Source organism: Cupressus sempervirens, chromosome 2 (genome assembly GCF_028749045.1).
Source record: "Cupressus sempervirens isolate cs-2001-9-10 chromosome 2, ASM2874904v1, whole genome shotgun sequence".
NCBI classification, from domain to species: Eukaryota; Viridiplantae; Streptophyta; class Pinopsida; order Cupressales; family Cupressaceae; genus Cupressus; species Cupressus sempervirens.
Window position 1 is genome coordinate 220,448,308 of NC_143119.1, and position 18,976 is coordinate 220,467,283.

At 35.5% G+C, this 18,976-nt stretch overlaps 1 protein-coding gene across 1 annotated transcript in view; it reads right to left on the minus strand.

The window, feature by feature from the left end:
* Positions 1-11,631: 11,631 nt before the first annotated feature.
* Positions 11,632-18,976, minus strand: part of LOC149571842 (uncharacterized) — an 81,972-nt gene continuing 74,627 nt past the window's right edge. The window contains exons 2-4 of the mRNA XM_089813255.1: positions 13,338-13,589; positions 12,743-12,895; positions 11,632-12,639 (exon numbers count right to left, since the gene is read on the minus strand). Of these exons, the coding sequence (XP_089669381.1) occupies positions 11,854-12,639; positions 12,743-12,895; positions 13,338-13,589 (1,191 nt within the window). The 3' untranslated portion in view covers positions 11,632-11,853. The remainder of the gene's footprint in view (positions 12,640-12,742; positions 12,896-13,337; positions 13,590-18,976) is intronic.

An 18,976-nucleotide genomic window follows, 5' to 3' on the forward strand; every position in this document is an offset into this window, starting at 1 on the left:
AGCTCTTCCAACTTTGCCCCTCTCAACTACTCTATGTTGAACTCCATGTTGAATGAATCATGACTCTAGATTCCACAAGACCCTCTACTTATACTTGTTAGAGTAAATAATTAATTTACTAATTATTTATTCTATTTACTTAAGCTTACTTAGGTAAATGCATTCATTAATTAGTTGTAGTCTAAGAGTTTGTTATAAGTTGTTGACAATACGGGAGTTTGTTCTCTCCTAAGTCATACTTATCCTCTCACCTTGTTCGAGGACTCCCCACCTTATGTGGATGTATGCTTAGTTGTCACACTTATCTCCTAGCGTCTTCTAGCTTGTTCTAGGAGATTCCTGGAGCTCTTTATATTCGGGCTCCCTCTTTGTATTTTCATATCAACATCACTTCTTGCATATTGTAAATACATATTTTTTTGTGTTGCATATTCTCTCTCTCTCATGTCCGTTTAGGGTTTTTCCCTTGCTCCACGCTCTTCTCTCCTTGGCTTCCCTTTGACAAGTTTTCGCATGCAGGTGATCTTGGGCGTCTTCGAAGTTGGATTTCATCAACTTCAACAATACTAAATCAAGCCACAAGTAGGCCTAGAAAGATTACATTAAATAAACACTCACATTAACTAAACCCTTAAGCCACAAGTCAGCTTGGCTACAAATATTAAATACAAGAAATAATTAAATACTTAGGACACGTTCCAAGTTTACAATGCATAACTAACTCAAAAGACCACATAAGAATACACACCCATAGGCATAGGTCCACATGTCATTCAACTATCCAAATCCAAGAGCGCACATGCAAACTCCCTCAGATCAAAGCTTGCAGATACAATCTCCAAAGTTTGTCAATAAAATCAGGAAAATGTTACGAGCAATCACCAAAACAACTCTAACTCCAAATAACTCCAAAATCTATGCGCAGTTACGACAAGGTTGCCCAATATGTCTCGAACACATACCCAACCACACAAACCATAACTCCAAAAATTCGAGCTCAACGCTCCTGCATATAGGAATGTTGACTTCCCTAGGATACTCTTGCATCATTCACATGTTGTCTAGCATTATCACCTTTTTTCATTCTCATGTCATCATACTTACCTCTCAAACTTTCAGTTTTGGCTCTTTTAACATTATCATCTCCCCATGTACAAGCTTCATTTATTCCACATCTGTTTAGCATTGGTCCAGCTCTTCATATCATCAAACTCGGCATCATTGAGAGAAGATGCAATCTCAATCATCATACTATTGTGATTCCTCTTCTCATTGATTGTATCCACAGTGAGGTGACCAGTAGGTGTGGTATATTCATTCTCCAACCAATGTGTGACATTATCTCCAATGTCAAAAAGATGCAGCTTCATTTGGTCTTGCCATGATGAAAAGTTCTCCTTGTTTAATCTCGGTACCTCTCTCTTATACATCTTTGATCTTTAGCTCAAGATTCTTTAAACTTCTTTCTCCGAGCACTTAGGCTCTGATACCAATTGTTAGATAACTGAGAGGCAAGGGTGGTGAATCAGTTATGTCCAATTATCATACATTCCCTTCAAAATATTTCAGTACCAACAAAACTTCATAAACATTAACAACAAACATTTGATGTAACCATTCAACTTAACACTTAACTCTTACATTCACTTTCAATCTAGATTGTTAACTTATAGTTCATTGTATTGTCCAATATCAGTACAATTACTTAGTGATTACTAACCATAAACTTAGTTATTACTGAGTTGCAATAAACTATAAAATATGTAGAACATCTTGCAACACAAATAACGTTCACAAGTTTGACGCCATGAATTTAACGTGGAAACCCTATGAAGAGAAAAAGCATCTAGGACCAGTAAGCCAAAAATATTCATTCTTCTGAAGTGAGTTATATTAGGATCGAACATTTTTTAAGGTTACATAAACATTGTTATTGTGAGCTTGTTAGAGAATTTCACCAGTAAATCATCTAGATCTTATTGCTCCTTGTTCCTGACTTAAGAGTGGTCTGATTTAAAGGACTTATGAACACAACTAATCGATGTTACCATATAGGATTACACAAACCTATTGGGTCCACTTGGTACTTCCAAGATTTTCTTGTACAATGGTTTAAAAGTAATGGTAGAAATTATATGTTAAAAATAGCAACTACCTTTTCTTTTTCCAATCTCTATTCCTTGCTATTTCTCTATCTAATATCTAGCTTAATTTTTACCTTCCACTCTGTACTATTGACTTGGTTGATTAATACCTTCTCTTTCTCCTTCCACTACTCATCTCACCTAGCTCAACTATCTTCTTTCACCTTCTTCGCATTCACAGAAACTTAGCATTCCAACAATATGATCATCTTTAAAATCAGCAACCAACAACATCAGCCAGTAGCCTAAAATTGTCTTTGTCTCCTTACATAGTCATCTTCAAGCTTCCATCTTCTTCCATCTTTTGTTTCTTAATCATAGTTGTTGATCTTAGGTTCATATGAAATTTCCAAATTTGAAAACTTCATACAATGTATCTAGACACTCAAAAAATATAACTTGTATAGAATTCTGTGCACATCCTTATCCTTCTTCAATCTCCATCATCATATCCTTCTTGAGTTTTCCTTCTTGTTCATCTTGTAACAAACTTTGACTTGTGCCTTAGACTATCTCGAACTTCCAAATTTTCATCAAAATTCGGCCTTAGATTCCAATTATCCAAACTTGTTCATTCAGTTGTTACTCAGTAAACATAATATTTACTCGAGTAATATAGAACTTGTTTAATACTGACTCGCTCAGGCAATATTGTATTTCCCTTTTTCATGTCTAGTCACTCGGTTAATATTATCTCTCTTCATTAACCTTGTCACTCAATTAAGATTGAGTTCTTCAATATATTGCAACAATACATGATTGTAAAACAATCAAACCAATAATATATTATCATTGTCCAATGCATTCAAGTACCCATTGAATACCTTACATATCACTTTTGTCTTCATCATATTTTCTTCAAATCATCTTCATTAAGCAAATGATACGGTCCTCTACTGAATTAGCATAATGTCTAGTCAATTAAGACATTGACATCAATGACAATATAACAACCGATATGACTCTCTTACATACATTCATAGCATCATTAGCTAACAATCTCGCACTATCAATTACATTATCTGTTGGGCTAACAAGAGTTGAGATATATAAGTTTTGGTTAAAGTTCAATTCATCAAACCTTCGACACGCAACACATCATCTACATTATTCTTGTCATCTACGCAAATGGAATCTCTACCTTGGACGACATTGTAAAATTTTCTACAGTTGTTATAGAACAACTAGATCTAGCTAGAAAAGAAGCATAATTTGCACAACTCAAAGAAAAATAAAATTACAAACTAGGAAAAAACAGAGAATTTAGAAAACTCCTCTCAACTCATAAAAAATGCTTACAATACACATGATTTATAAAAGAAATCAATTCATGAACATAGAAACGATTAACGAGCATTTATAAAAGAAAATTGCAATGAAGAAGAACTCAATAATTAAAACGAATAGTCTACTTCAGATTTACTATGCCAATAGCTGAGATCTCTATAAATATTGAACAAAATATAAGGTATCAATGTGTTAGAATTAACTAACACTGACACCCCCCCTTAATTCTAACTAAGGGGAATAGAAGAAAATGAAGAAAGGAGGAAAGAGGGAAAAAATAGTGGGAATAAAACCCCCCCTCAAAATCTATAGAGATGCAATGAAAGTTCTTTGAGATGAGAAAATTGTGGACATCTATCGAATGATAATCTTCATAGTATGGTATAAAGAACTTCCTTTGAAACCAAGGCGAAGACCAGGATCAATCTACATGAGTGCCCCCAATGACACTACTTGAACAATGAGTAGATGGAAAAATAAGGCAAAACATATGTCAATCGAAGATATAGAAGACAATAACCTACATAGGTCCTTCAAACAATAAATCGATGGCAAATGAAGGCAAAACATCTATTTGTCAAGGATGCATGTGACACATAAATCTGTATGAGTGACCCTAATGACACTACTCATTCATGCAAGAATAAAATGTTGATTGAAAATACAAGTGTGAATAGTCTCTAAATCTGATCAACTATGGAACCAAGAAAGCATTTACCAAGAGGCATGGTAGATCCACAAAAAGAAAACTATCACTAAAAATGAAATGAAGATGACGCCCATGCAGTAAAAGCATGGCCTTGACTAGTCTATGATGAAGAAGACGTAGGGGCAGAAATTTTATGTTGTTGTGTGGTCTTTTCCAAGGTCTCTAGTCTCTTCCAACTTATGTTGACTCCATGTCCCTCCTTACCACAGAAACTACAAGATTCATCCAACTTCTTTGTCTTGGAATTTTGATTAGATTCTGAATTTCTCTTGTCACTTGTGTGCACAACCAGAGCACAAGCTTTGGAACTTTTTAATGTACCCATCTTTATAAGCTTATCATGCTTATGTACCAAGGACTCAATGAAAGCATCAAGAGTGAGCATCTTCCAACTTTTCCCTGTTGTAAGCATGATGGTGTGAAGTGCAAAGACAAACACAACATATTGTGGACCCAATTTTCACAATATAGAAAGAATTAATTTTCTTTCTTGTGTGGATTTGTCAATTCCACACTCTTTCAGCTGAAATATTAAAGCCTTGAACTTTGTGAAGTCTTGAATATTCTCAAAATTACCTAGATCTAATGAGTTGAGCTCATTTTCAAGGATGTGACCCTACATCTCATCTTGCTTCCCAAAAAGACCCTCCAGTGTGATGGAGCCAAAAATTTGGGCCTCCATTTGTGGTCCTTCTCCCATCAAACTTTATTTGACATAGAAGCAGTAGCATAATTGCAAATGATGGCACAGGATGAAGAAGCATAAGTGGAGGCAAAAGAAGGGTCTAAAGAAGAGTCTTCATATTTCTTGGCAAAGTATGTGCTCAGGGGATGTGTAGTGTTGTTGTCAGTCTATGGACATTTTTGTTGTCCTTCCACACTAGATATAGCTTTTGGTTAAGAGTGTGTATTGAAGCTGGTAGTTATCAGTAATAATGAGTTCTACAATCAGTTTATAAGCAAACAATATTTGGCACCATTAAGATCTTTCTATGTGTTCATGAATTGGCAGCACCATTCCAATTAGATCATTTTTAGTATATTGAAAGGGCATTCTGGAATCATGCGTTTTACAAGGATGGTAAAATAAAAAGTTTTTTCTATTTATCAGACTTTCATGGAGACCATGAGCCAAATTCACCAGATGATATTTAACAGCATACAGATTAGTATAATGTGTCTGGCACAGAAGACTCCAATCTGTTTTCAATATAAGCATCATCACCAAAACTTGTTGATGAGTTAAGAATTCGTATGTGTATTTTGTAGACAAAGTATTACTCCTAGAACATGCATGTCAGGACATTGTACAGGACAAATGATCAGTAGAATCTCACATGATAATATTATACTTGATTATCGGAAGAGTCAATCTATATGAAAGCTAACGACTAATGAAGTGAGCTATATCAGAGATACGTCTCAGTTAACCAGGAAGTCATTTAGCGAAATGAGTAATGTGTATCACCAGCATAGTTTTCAATTGAAGTCATAAACGGAAATATGAATACATTAATGATGCACAACAAAAGGAATTAAAGATGGCAATTGAAAATTCATTACTTAATGTATTCAGAGATTCATCAGGGACAATACTCCTTGATCAATTCAAGTTGCAGAGACTAACCGTAATGGCATATTGATTAATTTCAGAAGCAAATATCTAATGGTAATCTATTATTTTGCAGGCCTGGAGACATGCATTGATGGTATGTAAACAATATTTAGTTATTTATCTTGAAGCGGTGGTGTGTCATTTGGAGATAACCATATGACCCATAGTTCTCTTTGAGTAGTAGATGAAAAAATCAAAACAACACAATTTTATATACATATACACTTCCTAACATTTTACACAAGTTATTATTGCACGCTTGGTATATTATTTTCTCATTGGTCAAGAAATAGAATTTTTGAACTAAGCCTCTGGTGGGTAGATTTTGAATTATTGAATAAATATATTTATTGCGATTCTGGAGTCAAACTATTATTTTCTCATTGGTGAAGAAATAGAATTTTTGAACTAAGCCTCTAGTGGATGTTGAATTATTGAATAAATATATTTATATGTGTTTATGGAGTCAAACTGCATTGGATAGATCATCCATAAGGAGTGTGATTGCATGATCACTAAGCAATATTTATTTTATTTTATTTGCGTGAAGCTTTAGAGTTAAAATATTATATAGTTTTGTCTTTTATAATTATTATTTTAAATTTTATAAATAATTTATATGATAGATAAGTGGACAAGATCAATTATAGCATTTTAAAATCGAACATCATAGATATTGAAAAATATTTAATTGTTTCTGAATCTATGTCTAGTTTGTCTCCCAGCCACAAGAGTTAAAATACACTCTGAATTGTTTTACTATTGTATCCATATATTTGATCTATCGCATCTTGATTACTAATTGTTTATAATTGATGTGTGTAGAATTTTATAAAATTATACGTTCTAAACTCGTTTTATATTTTTCATAATTCACAATCCATACACTGGCAATTGTTTTATTTCTTTCTTTTGAAGAATTAATATATATATTTGTCGCATTAATCCATACTTCTTATTTAAAAAGCATTCATCTATTCATTTATCATTCTCAGTTCATAATTTGCAAGTTAAAAGCTTTCTATAATTCTTGCCATTTCAGACGCTTTCATTATATTCGTGTTCTAACCAATCCTCTATAAGGATCTTGGATTCGAGTGATTAGTTCAAGATCAAGTACACTCGCCTTGGTTTTGTTGAGTCAGAAGTGCAGGGAACTCATACCACATTGTTCAGTTCCATCAAGTTGGCCATAACCGATTGGATATCCCAGCATCGAATTGGCAAGACTCGTAGGATTCCAATCTGCGGTTTTGGGAACCAACACAGTGTAGTCCAAAATTCGTTTGGAGTTGTGCATGTTTCAACATGAAACAACAATTCTGGAGAGATAGATAAGCATAGCAAACCATGGCTTCATCCATGCAGTTGAAGTATTTAGACTTTTGAACCGCAGAAGTGGATTCAACCTCTATCCCCATCATTCATACAAGCCTTTACTTCCAAGCTTAAGTTGAATCTTGGGCTTCCAATCAAAATAGTTGTATGGAGTAAGAAACGCAGAGGCTAGAAATTCAATGTCCAACAAATCTGATTTTCAATACCTGCAAAAAAAATTGCTCTCTTTCCTAGCAACTAAGCTCTGATACCATGTAAAATTTTCTACAACTGTTGTAGAACAACTAGATCTAGCTAGAAAAGAAGCAAAATTTGCACAACTCAAGAAAAATAGAATTACAAACCACAAAAAAACAGAGAATTTAGAAAACTCCTCACATTTCATAAAAATTGCTTACAATGCGCATGATTTATAAAAGAAATAAATGCATGAACATAGAAACAGTTAACCATTGTTTATAAGAGAAAATTGCAATGAAGATGCAATGAATAATTAAAACAAATAGTCTACTTCATATTGACTACACCAATAGCTGAGATCTTCGTAAATACTGAATGAAACAGAAGGTATCGATGTGTTAGAATTAACTAACACTAACACACATCACAAATATTGTATGTCCATCTTAAAATATCACCATGATACTTCTCATAGGTCGCAAATTTTCTCTTATCACCAATCATGATGAGAGCATATGTTGTCTATTGCCCATTCATCTTTTTTAACAACTTGAACAGCTAGGGATTTCTCTTTAACAACACTACTAGAACTAAGTAGGCATGGAAACTTCAAACTTGGGCTCTTCTTCTTTAATAGCAATAGATGTAAATTGATTATCACTCTTGTTAGCATCATCAGACACATTATAGGTAGCTCCATCATCATCAACAAAGCAACATTTCCTTAGAACTCTAGGTGTATTAGGCATAAACTTGGGAACCCTTCCAGGAAATCTAGATGCAAAGTGCTCTATCTTATTGCATAAAAAATATTTGAGAGGCATTGTTCCTTTGTACTTACCAGAACCTTCTGGTACTCTTTTAGCTCTTGTAATTCTCACTCTTCTTCTTAAAGCTTTAACATTCTCCTTATGGATTCTTCTCCCTGATCGAATGTTTACATGTCCTTTCCATGTACAATAGCTTTTAAGTTATCTCGGCCTTAGGTAATAACAAACAAAATTAACTTAAAGGTAGTAAGCTTGTCAACCAAATTATCTCGTCGCCTTTGTTATGGTCCTAATCTCCCTGACTGTTGCAACTTTGTGTCTATATGTAGGGGCAGTGAGGTTAGCACCTTTGCACAATCTTCTCTTCATCCAAAGTTCCTCCAACACATTTGATAGCACACACTACCTCATTTACCCTAAGCATGAAAGAGCCAATATTTTCATCTTCAAGGCTTCATACTTTCCCTTTGAACTTTGCAACTCAGCAACCTTCACTTCTTTGTCTCCCTCATGCAAGGCATGTATCTCGTTAGCCATCTCCAATCCAATAACATTAGTGATTTCAGCATCAGTCAATTGCACAAGGTTGGTTGGGAAAACTCCAGGGAGTTCTCTAAACGAACTTGCTAGAGTAAACACACAACAGCATAACATTAGAGAGAGATAGGGGATACAAAATTCACTTGATTTTATACAGATTTTATACAGATCTAATGCAGATTGATTACAATTTGCCAGACATAAGGCCTACACAGTTGCAGCCTTCAATTACAACAAAAAACTAACCTGCGAGCTTAGAAATTAGAGAGATCAACGTCCAGATCTCTTCTTCTAAGTGTTCCCCCTATTCATCGACTACATTACAATATATAGCCACAAGGACACACATCAGCTAACAAATTACAAATTGCAAAATGTATTCCAAAAAAAATAGGTCATGTCCCAAAGGGAAATCAGCGACCACACAACTAAGCAAATGAAGAGTTACAATCTTAGGAAAATGTCCACATGTGATCGAAACTCTCCAGCGACAAAACATTAAGACCTGCAATCAAAGTCATAAGATCAACAATAGGTCCACATTAGAAAATTGTGCTCGCAGATGAAACAAACAAGAGCAGGAAGATTGTTCAATCAATCAATGGACTGAAAGAAAGAGAACGAAGGAAATATTTTTGGTTTATGCAAGATTGCAATGAGCCCAAGATGCTCTTGCATCAATTAATGCACTCAACAAAGCTTCATTTTCCCTGATATTGGCTTTGGCATCACTGAACTAATCTACGGTAAAAGATTTTTCAAGAGCATTGTAAGTTAATTGGTAACCTTTCAATAATCTTCATTAATACATCTTAGTTAAACTATAATGCTCTTCCGCAAGGTGTAGTTGGATCCATCAAACCTTGGACTATTTTTCTTATAATTCTCCATCTTTAGATCACCTTCAAGTTGTTAAGTTTCCTCCATGGGATTAGGATCTAATACCAATTGTAGGAAATAAAGCAGCAAGCAACCGAGAGGGGGAGGAGAATCAGTTGCTTCAAAGCTTCAACTCTTTAAACCTTTAAGCCTTTAAAGCCTTATTTTGTATCTTAATGAATTACTTAAGCATGCACAAATCAAAAACACATCCATAACACACAAGGATTTTTAGCAAGGAAACCTTGCTAAGGGAAAATCTGAAGTGGGGTTGAAACCCAAAATAAGAATATACTTTGTTAGAAGTATAATTTATTTCAATGGGAAATGCACTTGCACTCACACACATTGCCTAGATCTCACTGCTCAATTACAAGAGGGTTATAACCCTATGGAAGATTCACTGCCTTACAAGATTTCTGCAATGATCATAGTAATTTTATGAACTGAATAATGACAGTTATCTCATGTCAAGGTTAATTTAATTGAAATACAATGCAAATCTTTGCTCAATTCTCCTCTGCCTCTTACAAACCAACACTCTGATTACCAACAGATCCACCACTACTGCTTCACAATCAGCCAAGCATCTTCAGTGCAAATTATTGCCCTAAATTCTTTATATAATTCATCGACCTAGAAAAATAAATGAGGTCAGCTCAACCTTGATCTCAAATTGCAAATCCAACCACCAAAGATAATAATTCAAACATGTTCCACTGTCAAAACATAGCAAGGTTCCTTATCAGCAACGTCATTTTTGCAACTCGTTCATAAAATGTTTAACCGATCATTCATAAAATGTTTTACCAATCATGTCGGCCAGGAACACAAGAACAAGCACCAAGTGATGAGAAACCTTTCAAATCCATTCACCATAGTCAATCTAGATTACAAACATTGGAGGAACACAATCCAAGAACATCCATAGGCATCATGAAGAGCACACAAACATCTAACCAATCCAAATCATTAGATTTTCCGAACCTCAAAAACACTGTCAACTTCAATTGATACACTTGAAAATACCTTGCAGACCCTCTGGACTGCAAGCCATTTGACTTGAGAACACATCACAATGTCCCAAACATACTCCCAAATGCACAGAGAAAATTTATCGACCTGAAAGTGCATATCGATAGCAACCTCTGTCACACTGTCAATACTGGTAAATGGTGAAATAACCAATCACCATATCTGACCTCATATCATATCCAAATCATCATTTCCACCTCTGTAAGTTGACATACACCAAGTACACACTATCTACAACATCTCATGACTACTCATATTCTATAACCAATCCTCACCAGAACTTTGAGCATACTGCACCACTGGCTAAACTACCCAACAGATATGTTGACATCAATGACGACACATCCAACTTGCCAACAGTATGTTGAAGTACACCCCTACTGATAATTTGTCACTTCACTCTTTGACTGCAGCCTCTATGGTTAGAACTTAAAACTTTAAGCATGATCTTTAATAACACTTGACGATCAAACCCTCCTTTCCTTCACATTTGTCACAATGTACATACACTCCAACTAGTTGACTCCCAGCTGCCATGCATATTTTTGGGGGACAAGGAAAAGAGGCACAATGTCCTTACATGGGATAATAAGATATTGTCATTCTACAGTAATCTGATTTTTCCAGTATCCTATATTTCATCATAATGTGTATGGTATGCAATCAATTGTAAACATCACTGGATGCATGATGTTGTCTCTAGGATCTGTCACTTTATACAAAGCAAATATAGACCAGAAACTTAAACAAAACTGGCTTACTTTAGAATCCAGTAAAAGACAAGAAAACAACTAAATATAGTTCCATGAAGAGGGAAGATACAAATATTTAACTAGAAGAGGGTATCTTAAAGTACAGGTACAGATATGATATTGTGCATGGAGAGCTCATTTCAACTCAAATGCTAATTTTAGCACAATCAGTAAACCCGTAAAGCATGCTCCTGACATTCAACCGACTACATTAATGTGGGCATAAAACAGGGAATTAGCCAGTGAAAGTCCAAAGTTAATTTTTAAGACAGTTCAATTACAAGTTTATTAATGTGCTCTCCCACTCATTATAGATGGAAACTGAGAGAATCAAATTACCAAATCAAAAAACTCGTGCTATATTGAAGCACTGATGAGCATATTCAAATTAAAAGTTATATTTACTGATGATCTTCAATAAAAGAAACTGAATTATTTGGTTTAGCTTGATAAATGAGCCTTTTAAAGCTACAAACATGGGATATACAGAAACTTGTATGAACTCAAGTTGGCTGGAATCTGATATGCCGAAAAGTACACTTAAACAATAAAAAAGAAGCCTTTGTATCTAAAAATATATGAGAGGGGCATTTAACCATTGATGTTACAGATATCTGTCTTTGATTGCAAAGATAGCAATAGATCCATCACTCTGAGATGTATAAATTTCAGTGCAAGTCCTTGTATTCCACTTGATGCTTGTAGACAACTCATTGGAAGGCAATGGCATTAAAGTCCATAAGGAAGAGGAAAATCTGCTAATGGTGGCAGTCGATCCTGAAGATAAGTATCTTGATGTTGCACCGGCAATCCTGGAATTGCTACTTTGAAGCGCCAAGCAAAATGATCTATCTACAGTAGTGAAGGCAACTGTATTATTCGTTGGAAAGCTAGCCATGTTAACGATTGGCTTCTCATCGGGAACGATTGACATAAATGATGAATCATTGTAGCGAATATCATGTAGCTGAATGGCTCCGTCTAGGCTGCTGCTGCACATTGTTGTTCCATCCAACATTTCTATACATGTAATATAATCCTTTTGACAGTAGTGTCTAACTGGGCTGCAGGGCTTTGCTTTCATGTCCCAAAGCTGAATACAGCCATCAGAAGAACCCGTAATGAGAGAACAGACAGATGAATTAAGATGCATACATGAAACAGGAGAATCATGAGCCTGCCACAGTGTCTTCGGTGGCACTCTTGTTGATGGAGATGCTGACACAGATGAGAGATCGTAAACACAAATATTTTTGTCAAATGCTGCAGCTACAGAGTTGCCAAATGTACCTCCCATGGGCTGCAAGGGTGCTAAGTGAAGCTTTTTGAGTCTATACGAACTTTTCTTCGTACATAGAGATTCATCTTCACAAGGAATATGAATCATGCCCTGCATATTCAATATCTTCAAACAATGAAGGAAACCTTCACTTCAAGGAATTTTGTATATCATGAATTATCAAAGCAGCTTCAAGAAATATGCGTCAATGTACCTGGTATTTGAAAAATGCCGGACCACCAAGACTGTGCATTGTGATGCACAGGGCCTTTTCTCCAGGATAGGAACAGAAGGCACACAAGAATTTGGCATCCATATCCACAACCATATCTTCCATAACAAACTCAGTCCGTTGGAAGCTCTTGACCTGGCCAAAAATGTATATTAATAACTGCTCGTTCTTTTGGGAGAAACAATCCACACAAAACATTACCCACAGGAGAATTATGAGAATATTAATCAAGTAATGTGAACCTTTTTATTGGATAAAACTGTGTATCTTTTTCGTTCAATGTTTTGAATCACACAATTATTCATCATCAGGAAAAGGATAGAGATCACTAATAGTCATTTTCTTGATGATGAATCACTGTGAGTGATTCAAAACGTCAAATGAAAAAGATACATGGTTTCATCCAGAAAATATTCACTATCTATCATGAACTGTTAAAAAATGGTATCAATGAATATTAACCAATCCATAACCAGAAAGTAGAAAGTGATTTTGTCATAGCAGCTCAATGCAGAAAAAACATGAGAAATTTAAAAGGTACGAGAAAGAACAAAAATGTCATAAATTAAAAAAGAACCTGGAGAGAGGGTTCTGATACACTGCTTCTAGCTGTGCACTGCCACAGATTCAAAAGCCTCTCAGATGAGCTAATAAGCCATCCTGAACTGTCATCAGAATTGTTACTAAATCCTTCAAAAGAAGGCAGGTAACACATTGCAGTTATGGCATTCTTCTTGTGCTTGGTTGCAGGCGTTGTAACCAGTCTCCCCCAGGTACTTAATTCTTCTGGAAATAGTACCCAATTATGGTCACCTATCCGAACTTCCCGCTTTCACAATCATCAGGAATGTAACATTTGCAATTTTCATGTCAAATTTTCTGTTCAAATGATGTGAAAAAATAACATTTTCCCCTAAGACAACTAATTGCAAATAAGAAAACATGCTTATTTGTGTATTTCTTATGCAATCCCTTTCGAAAGCACAACACAAGCAGGTCATAATGCATCATTTTAAAAACATGAAACATTGACAGATAGAGAATAAATTAATAATTGATGCAGTTTGCACCTGTCCTTTTGCTTCCTTTAGGAACTGTAAGAGTACTTGAAACTCTCACGAATAAAATGACAATGGTTTTGAAATGGACCATGACTTGACACCTTTTCAAGATGTTTTGATCTGCTAAAATTATTTCAGGTTTTACTTCCACAGTAATGTGAGTGTATAATATGAGAACTGGAGAATAGAACTAAAATGTGTTTTCGAAAAGGAATATCTTCTTGCTTGTTCTGTACGCATTTTGTGGAAGAACTACATTATATAGTATAGCTTTGAGTTTTAAAATTAATCGCAACTTATGTTTTTCATTTTATAAATATTTTATAAGAAAGACAATTATCAAAAAATTAAGTATATATATATCTGTGGTTCTTAATGAAATCCCATTCTACAAATCTTATTTAATAAATTGTAGAGGACAAAACAAGAAGGTGGTTGTTGATGCGAGTTTTGTATCACTTACATAACATATTAGTAATTGGATATCTGATACGGAATATCAAACATACAATTCCTCTCTTGAAAAGTTATTGCTCATGGGATATGAGAATAACTCCAATGTTCCTTACACTTGTGGATACTCACTCAGTTTTATTGATGTGATTTGCTGGTAATCACGTAGGCAGCCTTACACTATTCATTCAAGGATGACTTGGGTTTTTGGTAAGATGGTGATGATTTTGTATGAGCGCTAGATGATGTTGATGGTGACAGTAATGGTGGGGGAGGGTGAATGGTCCTTACAACTAGTGTTTTTATAACTCTCTTCTCCTAAGTTCTAAGTCCTAAATTACTTGCTATCCTACTCCTACTCCTATGGATGGAATACTAGCAAATGGGCTGGGATCGAACCTAATGAAAGTTAACCAGTGGCCTCACTTCCACAGGTGCAATGATTCAAAGGAAAAATAAACTAGCTTGCCATGCAAGGCTTCCCAACAAGCCACTAGGATGCTAGTGGTCTAGTATTGATCCCTATTAAACACCTACTAATGCTACCATGCAACTACTTTACTCAGCAACTTGAAATGAAATTTGCTTCAACAACTTGAAAAGAAATCTACTCTAACTTTTTGGAAGTAGAAACCATGCAATAATACCAAAGGCCCTTAATCACCATGCAAGTCACAACAATGAGAAAGAAATAGCGAATTTTGGTGTTATCTTATGCAATAATTTTCGCCGACCCTTACAAATGAGAGCAAATGGCCTTTTATAGATGCCAAAATTACAACCGACAGTGGAGATCAAAGGCAAAACTGACGATCCAGATTGAATCCTAGAAACCCTAATTAGGATTGCCACCCCATCGGCCAATGAGAAGACGCCACCTCGTCAATGGACCAATAAAAAAAGTGTAAAAGTGGCAACCAATGAGAAGGCACCAAAATGGCGGCCAATTAGAAATAGACAGTTGTCCTATTCTAGAAGAAAGAGAAATTGCCACTTGGGCTTACATTAAATGATCTTCTAATATGACTCTCCCCTTTTCTCTTGTTCTTTTAGCTAAGGCAATGAACCTAGCTAGCCTTTCGTTGACTTCCTCTATAAGAGGACAAGGTGTGTGTTTTATCTTGAGCTCCGCCGATTTCACCATGCTGTTTGCTGCTTGTAGTGTCTTCTCATGAACCTTCTCATATTCTTTTGCAAATCCAATGAAAGCGCTTAAGGAGGAAAGGGTGTTTAAATGTTTCTTCTTGCTAGCAACCCTTCCTAACTCATCCAATCTCGATCCGAGTCTTTTCTCATTAATATCCTCTTCTCTGATGTCTTCAAAATCAAGCGCCACCCCAACATCGCTCATCATGGTTGAAATAGAAGTGTCAACGCTTGGGCTGTGATGTGCAACCGCCTTCTGTATCTTCTTTGCCAAGGGGGATTGTCCTTCCTTTAGTCTATCCTTTATCTGTAGCATATTTACTGTACTGACATTGGTATCGGTTATTCGCTTCATTTTCGAGAAAAAAGGTGTTTTGGGCATCATATCCTCTTTGTCTTTCTTAGTGTTTGTCCCCTTAAGTTTCTTGCTTGTACTAACATCCTCCAACTCATTGCCCTATTACAGGATGGTAAAGTGGTGGACAATTAGACTACAAAACCAAGGAAGGCAATCCTTAGACTACAACGAAAGAAGGAAGTCAGCTTAAACACCCCTTTCAACTCTAAATGATTAAAAGTCACTTCTACCAATAGCCAGATCTTTCTTTTGGAATTTAGGATCAGACTTGAGAATTTTTTACCCTCTTGCAAATCAGAATTTCAAACTCTTGAAACTTGAAAAAATTGCCAAACATAGAAGAAGTCTCAGATCTGCCCCTTAGAAAATTCACCAAACATGGAAATTCTGCCCAAGCATGAAAAAATTGCCAAAAAAAATGCAAATCTGCCCTCTCAAAAATCGCCCAAGGAGGAAGAAAAACTGCCCTTGCAAGAAAAAGATCGCCCAAGGTCTGAAAATTTGCTCCCTTAGAAAATTCGCTAAGCAAGAAAAGGCTGTGAGGAATGAAGAAAATGGGAGAGGGAAGAGCCCTCTTATACCATTTTCCCTCCACTCCTCCAAGCTGGCCGACTGGGACCTTGGGAGCAAAAATAAATTAATTAGAACACAAGGCATGGCCCCCAAATAAATGCTTAGCCCAAAATTAACTTTGCCAAGATAAAATTTACTTTTTTAAATTGCCAATTAGTTCCAAATTGCAAAAAGAAATTAAATAATGCCTTGGAGGTGTTAAATACTCCCATTTAATGAGGATTTAGTAATTAACATCATTAAAACCAGATTTTGGCTAACCAAAAGCCATTTTTCAATATTAAATTACCAATTTCATTAAAGGCTTGAATTTTTTCAAGGCAATTTTAATCCGTTAAAGCCAATTTTTGCAATTTTTATCCAAATCGATTTTGCTAATGCCATTAAAAAAAAAAATTGACAAAAATAAAATTACTTCTTGAGTCTAAAATCGATTTTGCAATTTGACTTCATCTCCACAAAATTAATTTCTTCACCAAAGAAAATTTTAAGATTTTTCAAAACTCAAGTCTAACAAAATTTCCCTTTTGAAAATTATTCAAATTTACACAGTTATATCCAGATTTTCAAAAGAAAATGTCTAAGTACAATTTTATCCTGCCAAATGTTGCTTTTGAAATTTTGTCCAGCCTAAGGATGAAATTGGTTGTTCTAGAAAATCAAGTTGGAACCGGGTGAAAATAAACCTAGCCTTCTCCCCATCTAGCCTAAAGGTGTCTAAGACTCAAAACACTCAAAAAATCAAAATTGTTGGACAATCCAAAAATTTGCCAAGGTGATTAAAAAAAAGGGGGGTCCCCAAGATTTGGGGCGATGGTGTGAAAACCTCACAACAATGGTAAAGAATGATTATAAGAGATTAGGAAACATTAATCTGTAAACTATAATTGTCCAGTTTGAGACTTAAACTAATGCTTCCTCTATAATCTCTAACAAACTGCTCGCAACGCATGAAGATTTAAACAATAGCACAAGCATGTTTTGGAAATGGATTGTGATTTATTTGATTTGGAAACCTTTTAGGTAAGATAGCCTTTTTCATTTTAACTTCGATTGGCTTGCCAAAATCATTTAGGTATTGAGTTCTACACAATAATTTGAGCCTGAAACACACATGCCATAGATTAAAATTGAACTCCACTTGAAAAGGAAGATCATCTTGTTTTGTACATTTTTAATGCAAGAAAGACTTGTCTACTGACTTATTTTGGTGTTCTCAATGTCATCTATGCTTCCAATTTAAATAAGATCTGTAATGCATGTTTTATAATTTAATTGTGGGCTAACCTTGCAAAGATATTGATCAACTGTATAGGAACACCTGCATTCCAAGGCATTCTCCCAACCATAGTTGGAAAGCTCAACTTCACCTCAAATAGAGCAGCCCAAAAACTTGGGCTTGGACTCGGACTCAGAAAAAACTTGGGAAAGGGCTTGGCAGCCCAAAAAATTGAACTTGAACTCAGAATCGGCAAAAACGTGGGAAAGGATTCAACAAAACAAAAAAAACTGTAGTTTTACAAAAAACAAAAGGAAATCAATGTATTCATAGAACATAATGTTGGTCCCAACCGGTACTGAGAGGGGGGGTGAATCAATATCGACTCTAAAACTGGTTACTCTCTTAACTATTCTAAACAAATTGAATAATAGCCACATAACTAACAACACAGTGATAAATGCAATAAAGTAGAAGCATGTAAACTCGCACACAAAATCATTCATCAAATGTCACAAATTTGTATGTGGAAACCCTCGATGAGAGGATAAAAACCATGGTGGGGATAATATACCCACTAGCCTTTTACTGCAAATAAAAGGTTGCCCGGTTAAGAGCTACAACTTGTTCTTTCTGAGAACACATCCGGTTAAGAATGTCTACAACTTGTTATGATTACAATCAGCCTATTAAGGCTACCTTGTTAAAGGATTTTAGCACTCCTTTAGAGAGGTACCTTGTTGGAGGATTTAAAATATGCTTGCTACTGAAGCATGCCCAGTTAAGAGCTTACAAAATTATTACAATAGTTTGAAAGCAATCAAATATGATCTAGGTTGTATGGCATACCTTGCCTGATAGATCTCTAGTGTATATCCAAAAGATATCTCGATCTTTTCTTGCTGCTTAGACAATCTTTGTGATAGCTTTTGTATCACCGCATTCTTTCTCTGCTTGGCCATGTCAACAGTGCACCAAACTGTATTGGCTTAATGTTCCTCTTCGTTCTTTCTCTGTTCAACAACACTTGCTTTGTTCGATCTTCTCTTCTCGTCTCTCTCTTCTTCTTTTTATTCTACATGCACACACACCATCACTCTCTTCCTTTTTTATTATATGCATCCTTGCATTTCTGGGTGTTGAAACCCTAAAAAAACATCTTGCCCAAAACAATGAATTCAAAATTTGAATTGCATCTTTGAGCAGTTCATGAACAACCCATGACACCTATGCCATAGGGTCTAGACTAGTAGCCCTACCAATCTGTGTTAGGGATAGCCTTAGCCTCTTTGTCCTTCCTTCTTTCTGTCATTTCACCAAAACACTAATCCCATCGCAATGCAAACCATGTCCGCTTCTACTGCGTCACAGTGATGACTCATCATGTTGACTATAACTCTCTCCAT